Here is a 13,710-nt window from a genome sequence, read left to right on the forward strand (position 1 = left end):
TTAAAAGGCGGTGAGCCTGCAGGGGAATATCTAACATGTGTTTGAAGTTAAGCACAAATCAACCCAGTGAAATTAGTGGTATTGATCACATGCTTAAAATCAAGCATAAACTTCAACATTTCCCTGGTTCAGGCTTGCCATAGCAAGTCCTGAGCGTGAAAGAAACATCTGTAGGATGCACCCCAACTTTGCTTAGTGAAAGCTGTAGCTGTGGCTGACGGGTACAGTTGCCATACATCATTACCAGCAATATCGCCCTGACACCCTTCAACCCTGACCAAAAGCCTAGCTTTCCTTACTGAATGGCACTGGCCACTATTTTAGATTCGACTTTGAAAGGTGAAGGAAAAGCCCTTCACCCTCCATAACAGAATAAGGGTTGAGCTCATCCACCTCTCACGTCAGCAAAGGTTGTTACCTCCATCACCGTCAGCTTGGATTTCGTTCACTGGTTTCAGCAGCGGTGACTTCCCTTCTCACAAGCATAGCTAGAACCAGATCTGGACTCTTTCAGGCAATATAAATGATACCTCAAAAGAGATATAAAATTTTGTTTCTGTAATGACATCAGCCCAGATCACAAGGGAGCTCCTGCCTAATGTCATTCACCCTTTCTCTCTACGATTACAAAGCTGAAAAACATGTCTTCTCTATATTTACAGCTTTATAGAGGCCGAAGTTTTTCTCAAAATCATCCCCACTGCTATGTAATTATCTTGCCCTGCTGTCTCCTTATCACACAGTTACTACAGGTAGTACAGATTTCCCCTTGGTGGCGTATATCCAGGACAAAACGAAGGCAGCATTACTGCAGACAACAAGCGGAACTGCATGCAAGGTAGGACACGGCGTCAGCAAGTTACATATAAACCAGGCACTAGATTGAAATGGATGTACCAAGTGATGAATTACACACGGGTGAAATTCTCTGACCTAAATTTAAACAGGCTTAAAATTAGAAGTTCTACCACGTAACCAGAGGACGGGGGGCGGGGCGGGGGGGAGTAAAATTGCTAAGGAAAAAGCAAATGCGGGAAAGACATTTCTAGCAAACGGCAGCTGTTAACTCTGGAGAAACTCCAGTTTAACATCCATATCTTCCTAATCCAATTCCCATCAAGGTTAATGAAGGTTGCCTTGGCTTTCTTTAAACTTCAAGAGAATGTGTATGAGTCTCATACTTGGCTGTACAGACCAGAGAGGAGCAGAGGTTAGGTACAGTCAGAAACACAGGCAGCAACTCTGCCGCATGGACTTGCTCTGTGAGAACCTGGGGAGCACGGCTCCAAAACCCTCATTCACCACCAGCAGGAGGCCATGGTGCTGCAGATCTAACGTGATCTGCTAGTTATTTTAAATACGGTTTTGGTAGATCACTCAGCTACACGGAGTTTGAAAGCTAGGCTTGATGTTTGTACATTTTGAACATCATAAAAAGCCCTAATTTATACAGAAGAGACTGTTGTCAAGACAAAATGGGCTCAGCTGGAATTCAGGACAGCTGGGCACGTTATGACAAAGCTGGGCCACAGGAGGTTTAACATATAGCCCTGAAAAGGTGGCAAATATTTTCCCTGTTTCTGAGCTTTCACAAGCTAATCCAAACCACCTTTCCAAACGTCTAGGACTTCACCACAGTTCAACTTCAGACACTTTATGCACATCTACAGGCACACCCAGGTTCACATGGTCCTCCTCTTTCAGAGCCAGTAAGACTTTCAGAAATGAACTCACCCTCCACTTTTCACCCTCAGATTTGTTCTCCAGTCCCTTACCTGGACGACAGGGTGGCCTCCAGTCGGTGCCTTGACAGCCCCTCGGCTTCCTTCCGTCTCGTAGTGTGCCCGGTGGTGGGGCTTCGGCTGCACCTCGATCCGCAGCTCGTAGGAGCCAGACTGGCTGGAGAGTGGCCACTCGAGGGGCGGGAGCGACTGGACGGGCAAACTGGGCAGAAAGAGACCACACCAGCTGAAACTCCTTAATACTTTCTTTCTCAAAGCCCTGATCCCTCTTTCCTCCAGCTGCCCCACTGGGGCTGCTCTCGCTGAAACGTTTTGGAGTCTGCTATTAATTTCAGTATGAATATGCTGTCCTGCTCACATTTGATTACAAACTCTGCTGAACTTCAAGATGAACACAATAATTTCTCTGGGCCGACCGCCTTGCAGAACAGAACAGAATATTTCTATTTCCTAAACAGAAATATCTGTAGCAGCTATATTTTTTCAAAGATCCCCTTCTTTTATCTAGCTTCTGCTGTGCATCTTAAACTTTGATCACAGAACATAGATTGTGAAATATTAATTCCATTTACCATTACTTCCCAGTTGCATAAATTAGTAAAATTCATGATTTCCATAAATATTAAAATGCACACAAATAAAATGCTAAAAAGTCTTACCTGGTACTAGTTTTCCTGTTATCAAAATACACAAGGGTTTATAACATGAAATTAACACATTGAAATGTAAAACTAGGCTTGCACTGGATTTTAAACAACTCTTATTTTGTCAGTACAAACTGCTGCCAGGACTAACCTAACAAGCCAAGGAAAGTCACAGCCTGTGTGTGTTCTTTCACTCGCAATTTGTGTTTAGCAGGTTAGGAGCAGCACAGGATAAACACCAGCGTAGGGACAACCTTGTTGCCGAGCGGGATGGCAGGGCTGACAGGGTGCCAGTGGTGACTGCAAGTGGAGTCACACATTTGGCAACCTCTGTCCTGGCAGATGTGCCACCGCTCAGGGTCCAGACCTGTGTGCTGCCAGACAATGGAGCAAGTTGATGAGGGTAGCACCAACAGTCGAGACTTGGGTTAAATGACAATTAACAAATTAACAACCAACAATAATTCACTTGGGGTTGACCAAATGCTCAGTCTGACTTGGAGCAGCATGCTCAATGTTGACTCAGGACATATTTAAAGTATTTTCATCCTTGGTGGAAATTTGTAAGCAAGACATTCTCTGAATTTAGAAAAGCAATCAAATCATTTTCTTTAAAAGCTGCAGGATGGAACAAGAGTGTTTAGCCTTTGTCAAAGGCTGTTCGCAATCTGCTTTTTAGACAAATAATTTGGAAAATCGAATTTGTCATATGCTGCGCTATCCATGCACCACTTTGATGATGTTTCTTCCAAACACAGATTTGTTTCATCTCTCGGATTGGGCTTCTGTTAACCAGTGCTGTCCCTGAGCACTAAGCTCTGGTCTACAGCAGAATCCGCCCAAGGAAACGCTCCCTAGGGATCATTATGCATGACAGAGGACACCGTGCCATGAGAAAACACACAACCACAAGAAGCATTACATACCTGCAGATAGGTATTGCAGGCACCAGCTGCTTTGTCCAGGATGGAGGTACCAACAAAATTGATTCTGGGGCTGAGTTTCTCCTGTCCTCCTGCTCGCAAGGCCCGTGGAAGTCAACAGTCTGAAAGACGTGGCACGGAATGCTGTTTTTGTGGGAAGGCATTGACGAAGGATCAGGGCTGGTTTTCCAAATTTTCGTGGGAACACCACAGGAAGGATCCGTAGGAAGGCTGTTCATAGCATCCATGGAAAGAGAAGCGCTGGGCAACTGTGTGTAAGTAACTGAAGAGTTGTCTTCTCTCAAGGGGATGCGAGGAGAGGATTGTGGAGAGGGGGTCCTTGACTGTCGTGGAGAAGTGGAAGGCAGCTGAGTACTGTAGAGCTCAGTGCAAGAGTACCTCCGTTTTGCACCTGGTGATGAAGACCTTGAGTTGGGACAGGGTGACGGTGAATGTCGTCCCAAGCAGGTTTCCTCCGTGATGCTTGTTCGTGGTGACATTATTGGAGAGGTTCTAGGAGAATAATGAGTATGGATGTTTTGAAACTGTGGACAAAGGTCATCACTAGGACCATTATTTGGTGAAACACATGGTGATGTGCAAGGAGATACATTTGTCTCTGAAATGAAACTTGCAGAGGAGCCGCTACTAGCTGGGCTCAAACACAGTGGTTCTCTGTAGCCCTCAAAGCCAGGGACGGGCAGGGTAACCCTCGGGCTAGTGGTAGCTGAGTTTGACTGATGTTCTACCAAAAGAACATCTGTGTCTCTGCTGCGGAAGGGACCCCCTGAATGAATCAGTTCATGATATGGAGTAATTTCAATCCTAGGGCTTGGAGCAGAGGCCCCTGCAGCGTTGGCAGGGTGCGTAGGTGTTGTCCCTATGCTATCTGGCTGTCCATATCTGCCCATGGGATCTGCAGAAAGGCTAGAAAAAGGCAGGGGGCATGGCTTGAGGCCACAGTCCAAGACATCATGAGCGTATGTAACTCCAGAGGGTGGGCTGTTGGTTTTATGTGGAGTCGGTTCTTCTGGAAAAAGAAGGGTCTCTTTTAAGGCTATAAATATTATTACAGAAGCTGAGCAATCATGGATTAAAAGAAATGCATATTTATAAACTGGTCGTGATCTGATATTAGGTAAATATTTGTTTAATTCTTTTTAACTGCAACTAATGCTCATGAAAAGTACTGGATTAACAGCCAGGGAAGCTCAAGTGCTCAGAGCAGATGCAGCATGGACAGAAGCACTGCAAATACTTCCACACTGCCTGGCTGGGCTCCTGCTACCTGAGCCCTGAGCTAGAGGGATCACCTGGAAGGGTCAGTGCCATGTCAGCCTCTCTGCCCATTTAAATGCTGGCCTTCCTACTCTTTCTGCTAAATAAACCCCTTAGCGCCAATTGGGGTGTTGTGACTTTGGTCAAATTTGTCAGCTGGGAGCTGGACTGAGACCATCACGGCACAAAACCACTTCCAAACAGGTCTATGTAAAAACAAAAGGTTGAAGAACAGCTTTTGGCAAAGGGAGAAAAACCTTTCTTACATAGCAGAGTCCAGCCAGAAAAGGTTTCATGAAACCAAAGCTGAACACAAGCTCTTAAACGAAGAAGTCAGTTCTGTGTGATGATTTGTTTGAAAAGTGATCTGTGTGATGAAGTTTCGAAGAGAAAGAAAGCACCAGACAATCAGAAAACACATTCACAAATACTTTTTAGAAAATAAAGAGATAGACAGGGTCCAGCCCCATGGTCACAGGCAATCACTTTCCAGTTTCAGCTCAAGGAACGTTTTGGCCAGGGAGGGATTATAAAATACACAATAACAAGTGGTCAGCACAACCCTCTCTCTTGGTGAAAAAAAATCCTTAGTTTTCAGAGATTCTCAGTCTCGCAAACTATCCCCAGGTTGCAGAGTACAGGGATACTTCTAGGCAACACAGAATTCCCACTAGCATCACTGAGCCCAGATCCGATCTCATCCCAGCACCCCATCGGGTGCTTAATGGCAGCGGCATCCAAGAGAGCAGAGTCATGCCAGGTATCCCCAGGACAGACCCCTCGATGTATACCAGCTCCTGTGGCTTCCCCAGCCTGGGAGCTGAATAATATTTGTTGTTACACAAAAGCATGCAAAAAAGTATCAGGATTTTTATACGTTTTTAAACATTTCAATGTATCCAGCAGGAAATACCGGAAACAGCTCCAGAGTCTGAGATTAATTCGCACTATCTGCTCACCCTTGGGCACAGATCCGTACGTGTCACACGTGAAGAGGGTTTCCTTTAAATTTTTTAATAACTGTTCCATCATTTTTTCCAACTCCTATACTACACGAGGCAGAATTTCCCATGAGCAAATAATATTGCACATAAAGCCAGGTAGGAGCCGACTGTGCTTTCTGCAAAGGTACCAAAAGTTTGTAGTGAAATTTTTACACACAGAGAAACTGTGATTTAATTTCAGGGGGTTTCAGTTCATTTTCAGTTTTAAACACTTCTTAGTGTGAAAGCAAAATCTTCCACTTATTTTTAACTACTACTTTTTGTGCTCAGTGTTTTGGACAACCTGGAGAAAACTCCACAAAAAGAAAAAATGTAGCAGGAATGGCTGAGCCTTCATGTTTAGCGGGAAACCCCAACAGCCAACCAAACAAACCAACACACAGAACATCTATGTGACAGGATGGGAGACGACTGGAAGAGTCCAGCTTGCAGATTTCTTAAGGTTCCCTCTGGCTTTTAATCGCAGCACACAGTTGTTTCAGCGATGGGGAAAACAGCAACAAGTAACTGAATTTTGAGCCGAACATATTTTTAGCATTGTTGATCTCAGATGTCAGAGCTTTGGCATTCAGAGGATTAGTGTGTCATTCACATCACTCAAACTCTGGCACACCAAGCCTAGATACTGATGCTACGATTCACTTCGAATAAAACTCATCACTCATTCGGACTCAATAGAGCCACACACCCCTCCGCAGTCACACAAACAACGCTCCCACCGCTTTCGGAAGAATCGCTTCCATTTAAATTGATGCAAGGGAGCAAAACGAGCACCAAGCAGAGCAAGGCTTGACCGCCAGGACTTGAGGCAAGATTCATACAGTGAGCAGCAATCGCAGAAAAGCTCTCCAGGCTGAAAAGCTTCACATCAAGGAACAGGCGACCATTTCAGTTCCCCATTCAACACACCCACAGTAAAAGCTACCCCCACTGTACACATTCAACAGCATTACCTGTGCCAGATACACAGAAAACAGGTAAAGAATTAAAACTCCTCACGATATGTGGAGCAGCAAAGCTAGTGTGTGTAGATTTGTGTTGAGGGGAACGGGAAAAGCAAACGTATTTGTATGTGCACATGCAATTTTTAAAGTCTTCTGAATTACAAACACATATCAACACTCACACTTTCTGCCCATCAAAAACTGGGCTTTAGATAACCTGAATTTTCTTTGCTTTTCCCTGAAAGGTTGTGTTTAAATGAGCATTTTCCTCCTTGGCATTCACCCTCTGAGAGGATCCACGTTCCAGATATTAATAACAACATTTAAGCACAACAACAAGCTGCAACGTGCCCTTGTCTTCACACAGCACTCTCACAGCGCACTCCTCTGCAGCGCTTTACGGGCCGTGCAAACTGGGATCGCTCACCCAGCGCTCGCAGGCAGCGCGTGAGGCAGGCGCCCCTTGCCAAGCGGGCAACACCCACAGCCTTCTGTAGAGCAAAAATATTTAGTTTCCCCCCACATGGCAAAGTATCACTGAAGCAGGCAGCGGCACTGGAATGTGGGCAAGACTGCAGACAAGAAAACCTCGGCTCGTTTGAAGAGAGCCTGGGGAAGGCACCAGGCAGAGATGCACCAGAGTCTGAGCCGCGTCTGGGGCAGGGGAGAGGCTGCCAGCCCTGACTCATCGGCAGGGCTTCGTCAGGAGCCCAGGGCTCGGGGGCTTTGGGGAGAGCTCCTGACCCAGTCCCAGCCCTGCATAACTTCAGAGGTACAATGAAATCACTGTCCCGCGTGCTATTGCCCACGCCTCTGATGTCATGGTCTGTTGCCATGGAAATGCCAGTGATGCTACAACGCAAAGCTCTGACCTTACCGGGGAAGTGAAAAGGGGTGGTTGGGTGAAACAGCAAGTGCTGCTCTCCGGAAGTAAACAGCTTTTCCATTGAAATAGGGAGAAATTCTGCTTCTTGCTTCAGTAGGAGAGGACTGACCTCCCCTGCTCCCAGCCAACTTGGCTAAGGCAGGCTGGGGTTTGGAATCTGCTCGAGGAAGGGGCAGACCTGAGCCAACAACCCAGCTTCCACAGGCGAGCACCCCAGGAGTTTGGTTTTGTAAACAATGTCAAGCTCCTGCCTTTGAGAGGGGCAGCAGAGGAGGGGGAGAAGTTGCTCCCCAGCAGCCCAGCTGCTTTCTCTCTGCATTTGCAGAAACCAGTAGGAACATGGAGCAGCCCAGGGCATGGGAATTGGTCCAGGCATCGGCTCCAGGCAAATGGCCCCAGCAATACCCACGCTTCTCCCTGAGCTGCCAAGGTGAGCTTGGTTAGAGTGGCAGGAGCTGAGGACAGCAAACCACGCAGTGCTGGCCCCCTGCCACACTGGAGATGGCAGGGAGTAGCCCTGTGGCCCAGCAGCTGGGTTCCCCAAGAAGGTGAGAGGCCACGGCACCCCCTTACAAGAGAATAATTACATGACAGATCACCCTAGCAAAGGTGTTTTTGAAGAACTGAAGCAGCTTTGAAATCTTTGTGCAGACGCCCCAAAGGTACAGCTTCACACCCAAGGTTGTGCCACCTTCAAGGGTTCACCCATCCTTGCATATTGCATCCCAGAACACAGGCTGAAATACTCCTGCAAAGGACTGTCCTCTCCACTGCTTTTCTGATGGACATCCCAGCAAGCAGCACAGCAGATTCAGCACAGCTCCTCTGACACCCCTCCGCATGTGCAGCCACAGTGCCTCCCCACCTCCCTTCACTCCCAGCATTTCCCAGCCTGAGGTTTCACTGCTGAATCATCCTCTGATTCAGTACCAGAAGATCCTTCCTGTTTGACAAGGGGTTAAAAGAAAGTGAGCTTCACACCCAGGCAACGCTGGCACCTCCTCACGTTCTCAGTCAGCTTTACTACCAGCAAACAGCCTACTCCCCTGTGTCACTCAAGTCCTATGACTAGGGAGTCCTACCTCCAAGCCCCCCAGGATCCCACCCAAACTGCCTCCAAGCTGCCAGCTCTTATTTCCCCCTTGTCCCATAGCCTTTACCCAGTTACTAGTTCACAAGACCATCTCTCCTTTTCCCACAACAGGGAATGGAAGTAGCTCTCTGCGTCCTACCATATTGTAAACAAACGGCAAACCAGCTCCTCTAGACACACTCAGGAATGCTGCAGGCAGCTCCACCAACCCTCTGGCAGCTGGGCAGCCTCCCCAGGTGGGTACCTCCAGCACTAGCATTAGCACAGATTGGCTAGAAGAGCTAAAACACAGGTGAGAGAGACCAAGGGATTTAAGTTTCAAAGGACTTAACCCTTGATTTAAAAAACTTTTTTTCTTACACCCCAGAAAGGCAGAAAGAAAAACCTACACTGGGTCCTGCTGGGCTCCAGAGCCTTCCCAAGCTGGACGGGACACACACCAGTGTGTGCACACATGGCTTTGCAAGGGCCTGCCCTCCTCTGTTTTTTAAACAAGGCAGTAACTTCAAAGCCATTCAGTCAGCCAAATGTGACCTTGCCAATTAGCATGAAATTAGGGAATAACAGATCACCCCAGCAACTGCATTCCATGATGGGTTTATACAATCATCATCCAGGAAAAGCTAAAGATAGCTGCATGTGGGACAAGAGGGCCAAGGGAGGGCAGGGGGAGAAGTTTGGCTTTGACCTCACATCCTCCTGGGATTTAAATGGAGTTCCTTATTTGCATAAGTAAAAGAGTAACAATTTTTTTAATTAATTTGCTGCTTGTCATTTGAAAGGGCCAGTCCAGAGCTTTTTTGCATTTTTCAAAAGCTGAGTTGTCTGTTATTTACACTAGCTGCTTGGAAGCTCAAAGAGAAAGTTGGTTTCCTGAGTGAAATCTGGTATTCTCTTACATGTGCATATTTGTTTCTTTACGGCAGGGCTGCCGCTGAACACTGCCTCCTGTGTTACTGAGACAGTCACCAGGACTGAGCTGCAAGCCTTTTCTTTTTTTTTTTTTTCCTTTTAATAGCTTTGTATCAGGGAGAAAAAGAAGGAACGAGGCAAATTATACAGGGCTTGACACCTACAAGACATGGCAATGTCCCTGGAAGCCCATCTACATATAAACAAGCATTTAGAGGAATATCAATGTCTATAGATGCTCCCTGTGACCTCTCTCTATATTATATATACATAGAGCTTTTAAGTTTTATATCACCAGATGCAATGTAAGAGTCTGCTGAGCTACAGCAAAGGCTTGAGCCTATGAGAAAATACTCTTTCCCATTTGCATTCTTAACTGCTGTCTTAGGTCAGGATTTTGTCTGGAATTTTATTTAAAGATGGGTTTTGTTTGGATTTTAAGTTTCTAAACACCTCTCAGAGGATCAGTTCTCAGAAAGGTTAACCTCAAATATTCAAAATTATGTGGCAGCTTTACCTACCAGTGGATCATCACACAGTGAACACAGAACAAAAATACATGAAGTGAGCTGCTGAAGCAGAGCAGCAGCCTGGCTTTTCAGTATTTCATCTCTCATAGTGGCCAACAACAGGTATTATGGAATAATATGCAAAGCAGTTACCAGAACTTACTCATCTGGGAATCCCATTTGTAGGAGCTAGTTCAAATACTCGTTAACTTTCTCCACTGAGAAACAAGGATATTCAGCACCTTTCAAGTTTGAAAGAAGCTAGAACTTGGGATACCAGTAGTAACACCTCCACATGTATCTCTCAAGGGAATGCATCTAACACGCTTTTTTTTTTTAAATGAGACAGAAAACATCCTCAATACCCAGGTGAAATCACAATTTCAACCTACCAGCCCAAACTTCCCAAAGCCTGTGCACCTGGGCACACCTCTGAGTTCAGTCTGCTGAAGGCAGATGTTTCTGGTTTGCAAATACTGAGAAGACAGCTAATTAAAGTCTGGCAAGTAAGGGTAAAAGTAAAAAGCACATGAAAAATGGCACTTTGTACAGCACTCCTGCTTTTGGAAACGGTTGGCTTAGAGAGGAATATATAATATTAATAATATTGACTTTAGGAATTTTATTTACCCTTTTTTCCCTGTTGCTTTTATAGCAGTCCATGTTCCTGTTGTCTCAGGCACACAGAAGCACTACCGAATGCCAACCGCTTTCAGTAAGGATATTTCTGGCATTTCCATGGCAACAAGTTGTGATATAGATCCTACTTTTAAAACACAAGCTTAGGTGGATATTGTCAAAGCCCAACCTTTAAAAAAACTGTTTATCAGAAATAAACGTTCATCCCAATCCATTCCCAGAGCCCCAAATTTACATTTTTTCCCTAAAAAAAAAAAATTTAATTTTTTTTTTAAAAATCACTTTTAGCATGTTTACAGAGAGTTGTTATTATAGGCCTTGTCGTGAGCGGTGGGTGGAGCAGACCAGACTCTGAGGAATCCAGAGCCTCTTTCAAATGGGCTTTGAATGTAGGAACCAGACTGAAGTGCTGGGATCCACAGACACTCCTATGGTTTTGGTTCCATTTTGAATCGTCCACTGAAAAGGACTTGTTTTCCCAACCGCAGTTCAGCCGAGGCCAGACTCGCACATGAACAACAAGCATCAATTACCACCGACATGTGGACAAAGCCCTTTCTCAAAATTTGAACATTTTCTGTTCTCGTGTAAACATGCTTTAATCTTTTGTACATTAAAGGTCACAGATGTATACTGGATTGCTTACAGACTCTAGCTGGTGCCTTTTCAAAGCGAGGGAGAATGTTCTCCAGATTACAATGCTAGTATATATGGTTGTGATCTTTTTTTTTTATGCTAATGATTTCCATCTTCGGAGCAAACAAAATTACTACTAATTATGGTTTCCAGCCATTCAAATGCGGAGAAAGCAGGCTCAAGAAGGAAGTTACTTCTACTACAAGCATACACTGCTCTACATTTATGTGGTTTGAAGATTAAACTTTCTACCCCCCACCTACGTAGTATTATATTTTGTGGAACTTCCCACTTAAGGCTTCACAGCAGTACTCTCTACTATAAAGATGTGAAAAAAACAGCATCTGAAGCTTTCACTGAGATTGAACGTATTTTCATTAAAATCACTGACCTCTCCCCATTGTTGACTTATTTTAGCATGGTTTGATCTACATTAAACCTTGAAAGAAAAATCAGCTTTGTACATTTGGTGACATTAACCATCCTCACTCAGCCTGGGTGCTGGTGCACATCTGTATATTTAAACAAGTAAACAAAGAATAAAACTCAGTACAACTCTCCATTTCGCTAATGATACCACAATTCAGGCCTAATAGGTCTCCTCCTGCACTGTCCCCTAGGAACACAAAATCTCTTCCTTCAAATGCCCTAAAGAAATGCCACCTCTCAACTGTGCAGAATCAAAACATGGGTATCTTAGAAACAACATCCCAGCAATTCTTTCCTCTGGGTCCTATCTCTTTTGGCTTTGTCTGGTTTACACAAATCCGTATTTTATGGGAGAGGAAGTATTAATTTTTAGTATTGTCAACTGATTGAATAATCATTTAGAAAGTCAGGGAACACTTGACACAGTGCTTTTAGTATGACAGACTTGCATAAACTCAGAAAAGTAGAACAGACTGTCTCCTCTTTCTTTTCTTTTCTTTTTTTTTTTTTTTTTTTTTTTAATAATTTAGCTTAAGCTTACAGTGTTTGGACCCAAATTGGAAACTGGATGTCCCCAGCTCCTTGCCATCCAAGCAGGATGGTCAGTCTCTTCTCAGGTAACTAACTCATTGGGGCTCCTAGACCCGGTGTTCAAGCTGCCTTTTTGAGTGTCCAGAACACCCTCTACCATGACGGTGATGGTCACAAGGAGACCAAACGAGCTGAGCTCTTCTGCTTCATCCCTCACAGCTGCGCTCTGACACCCGGGTGCACAACTCTGTAAATAATGGGAAGGTCCCACGGCCGCTTTCAGCTACTCCATTACCAGCTGGGGACCAAGCCACTTGCCACCACTGCCGGTGACCGCTGGCAAGCCAGAACAGCGCCGCAAAGCCCAGCCCCTGAAGCCCGTCCAGCACCACACCGCTCGGCATCCACCGCCGCGCCGCTCCCGGGCCGTCCGAGCGGGGCACATGCCCGGCTGCGGACCCAGCGAGGGGGCCCCGGGCCGGGCAGGGCCCCGGCAGCACCCCGGGTCTCCACCGCCCTCCGAGGGGCCGCCGGAGGGCGCGGGCAGCGCCCGGCCCGGCCCCCGGAGCCGCTCGGTCCGGCAGAGGCGGCCCCGCCGCCCCGTCGGGGCGCGGCAGCGGCTCCTCCTGCGGCGGCTCCTCACCAACCTTCAATCGGCTTCAGGTAGTCGTAGTCGAAGAGGATGGAGAAGTCAAACTCCTCCTGCGGGCTGCCCTCCCGGGCCGGGCCGGGGCCATGCCCGGGGCCCCCCTCCTGCGGGTCGGGCTCCGGAGCCTGGGCGGCGGCGCTCATCGCGGCCAGGGCCCGCCGGGCAGCGGCGGGGCGGGAGGGGGACGGGACGGGACGGGACGGGACGGGAGGGAGGGGAGGGAGGCTCGCCCGGGGCTGGCCGGCTGCCGAAAGGAGCCCGGAGTGCGACAGCCGCTGCGAAACCCGAGCGCAAGTGGAGAGGAGTTAGAGGGGAGGAAAAAAAGAAGGGAGGAAAGCGGGGAAAACAAGCAAAAAGATCTCCCGGGGGTCGCTGAGGCGGGCGCGGCTGCCCCCGACGGCGGGGGGTGCGGGCGGCGAGCCCCGGCGGCGGCACAGGAGGGGGATCGGCGCGACGAGCGGTGGCGGCTTCCTGCTCCCGAGCAGCCACCTGCCGCCGGGGCCGCCCCCGGGGAGGAGGAGCCCGGCCCGGGCCGCACCGCACCGGCCCCGGCCCCGGCGGGGTGCCTGGAGGGGGGGGGGGGGGGGGGAATGCCTGCAGGGCTCCTGGTGGGAGAGCGGAGGAAAGGGGCCTGGGGAGCAGGAGAAGTGGAACGGACGAGGGAAAAGCAGGGCTGCGAGGGAAGCGACGGCCTCGCACAGGGATGGGAGCCTCCAGAACCCCCGTCAGCGCCCATTCGGTGAGCCGTCTCTGCCCTGCTGCCCCAGGCTGAGCACGACTTGCTGCCTTGCACGCAACCGCCTCCTGCCCAGCAGCCGGGCCCCTTTCTGGTGAGGTTTCCAGGGTCTCCACCAGCTCCAGGCAGCCCGAGCGCTGCCCTTGCCTTCTCCG

General features: G+C 47.8%; 1 protein-coding gene across 1 annotated transcript in view; it reads right to left on the bottom strand.

Moving 5' to 3' along the window:
* NFATC2 (nuclear factor of activated T cells 2) overlaps positions 1-12,962 on the bottom strand; it is a 66,390-nt gene extending 53,428 nt beyond the window's left edge. The window contains exons 1-3 of the mRNA XM_086474954.1: positions 12,818-12,962; positions 3,313-4,339; positions 1,776-1,944 (exon numbers count right to left, since the gene is read on the bottom strand). Coding sequence (XP_086331080.1) covers positions 1,776-1,944; positions 3,313-4,339; positions 12,818-12,962 — 1,341 coding nt within the window. The remainder of the gene's footprint in view (positions 1-1,775; positions 1,945-3,312; positions 4,340-12,817) is intronic.
* Between the last annotated feature and the right edge of the window lie 748 nt (positions 12,963-13,710).

Source organism: Leptosomus discolor, chromosome 17, assembly GCF_034619465.1.
Source record: "Leptosomus discolor isolate bLepDis1 chromosome 17, bLepDis1.hap2, whole genome shotgun sequence".
In the NCBI taxonomy this organism is placed as follows: Eukaryota; Metazoa; Chordata; class Aves; order Leptosomiformes; family Leptosomidae; genus Leptosomus; species Leptosomus discolor.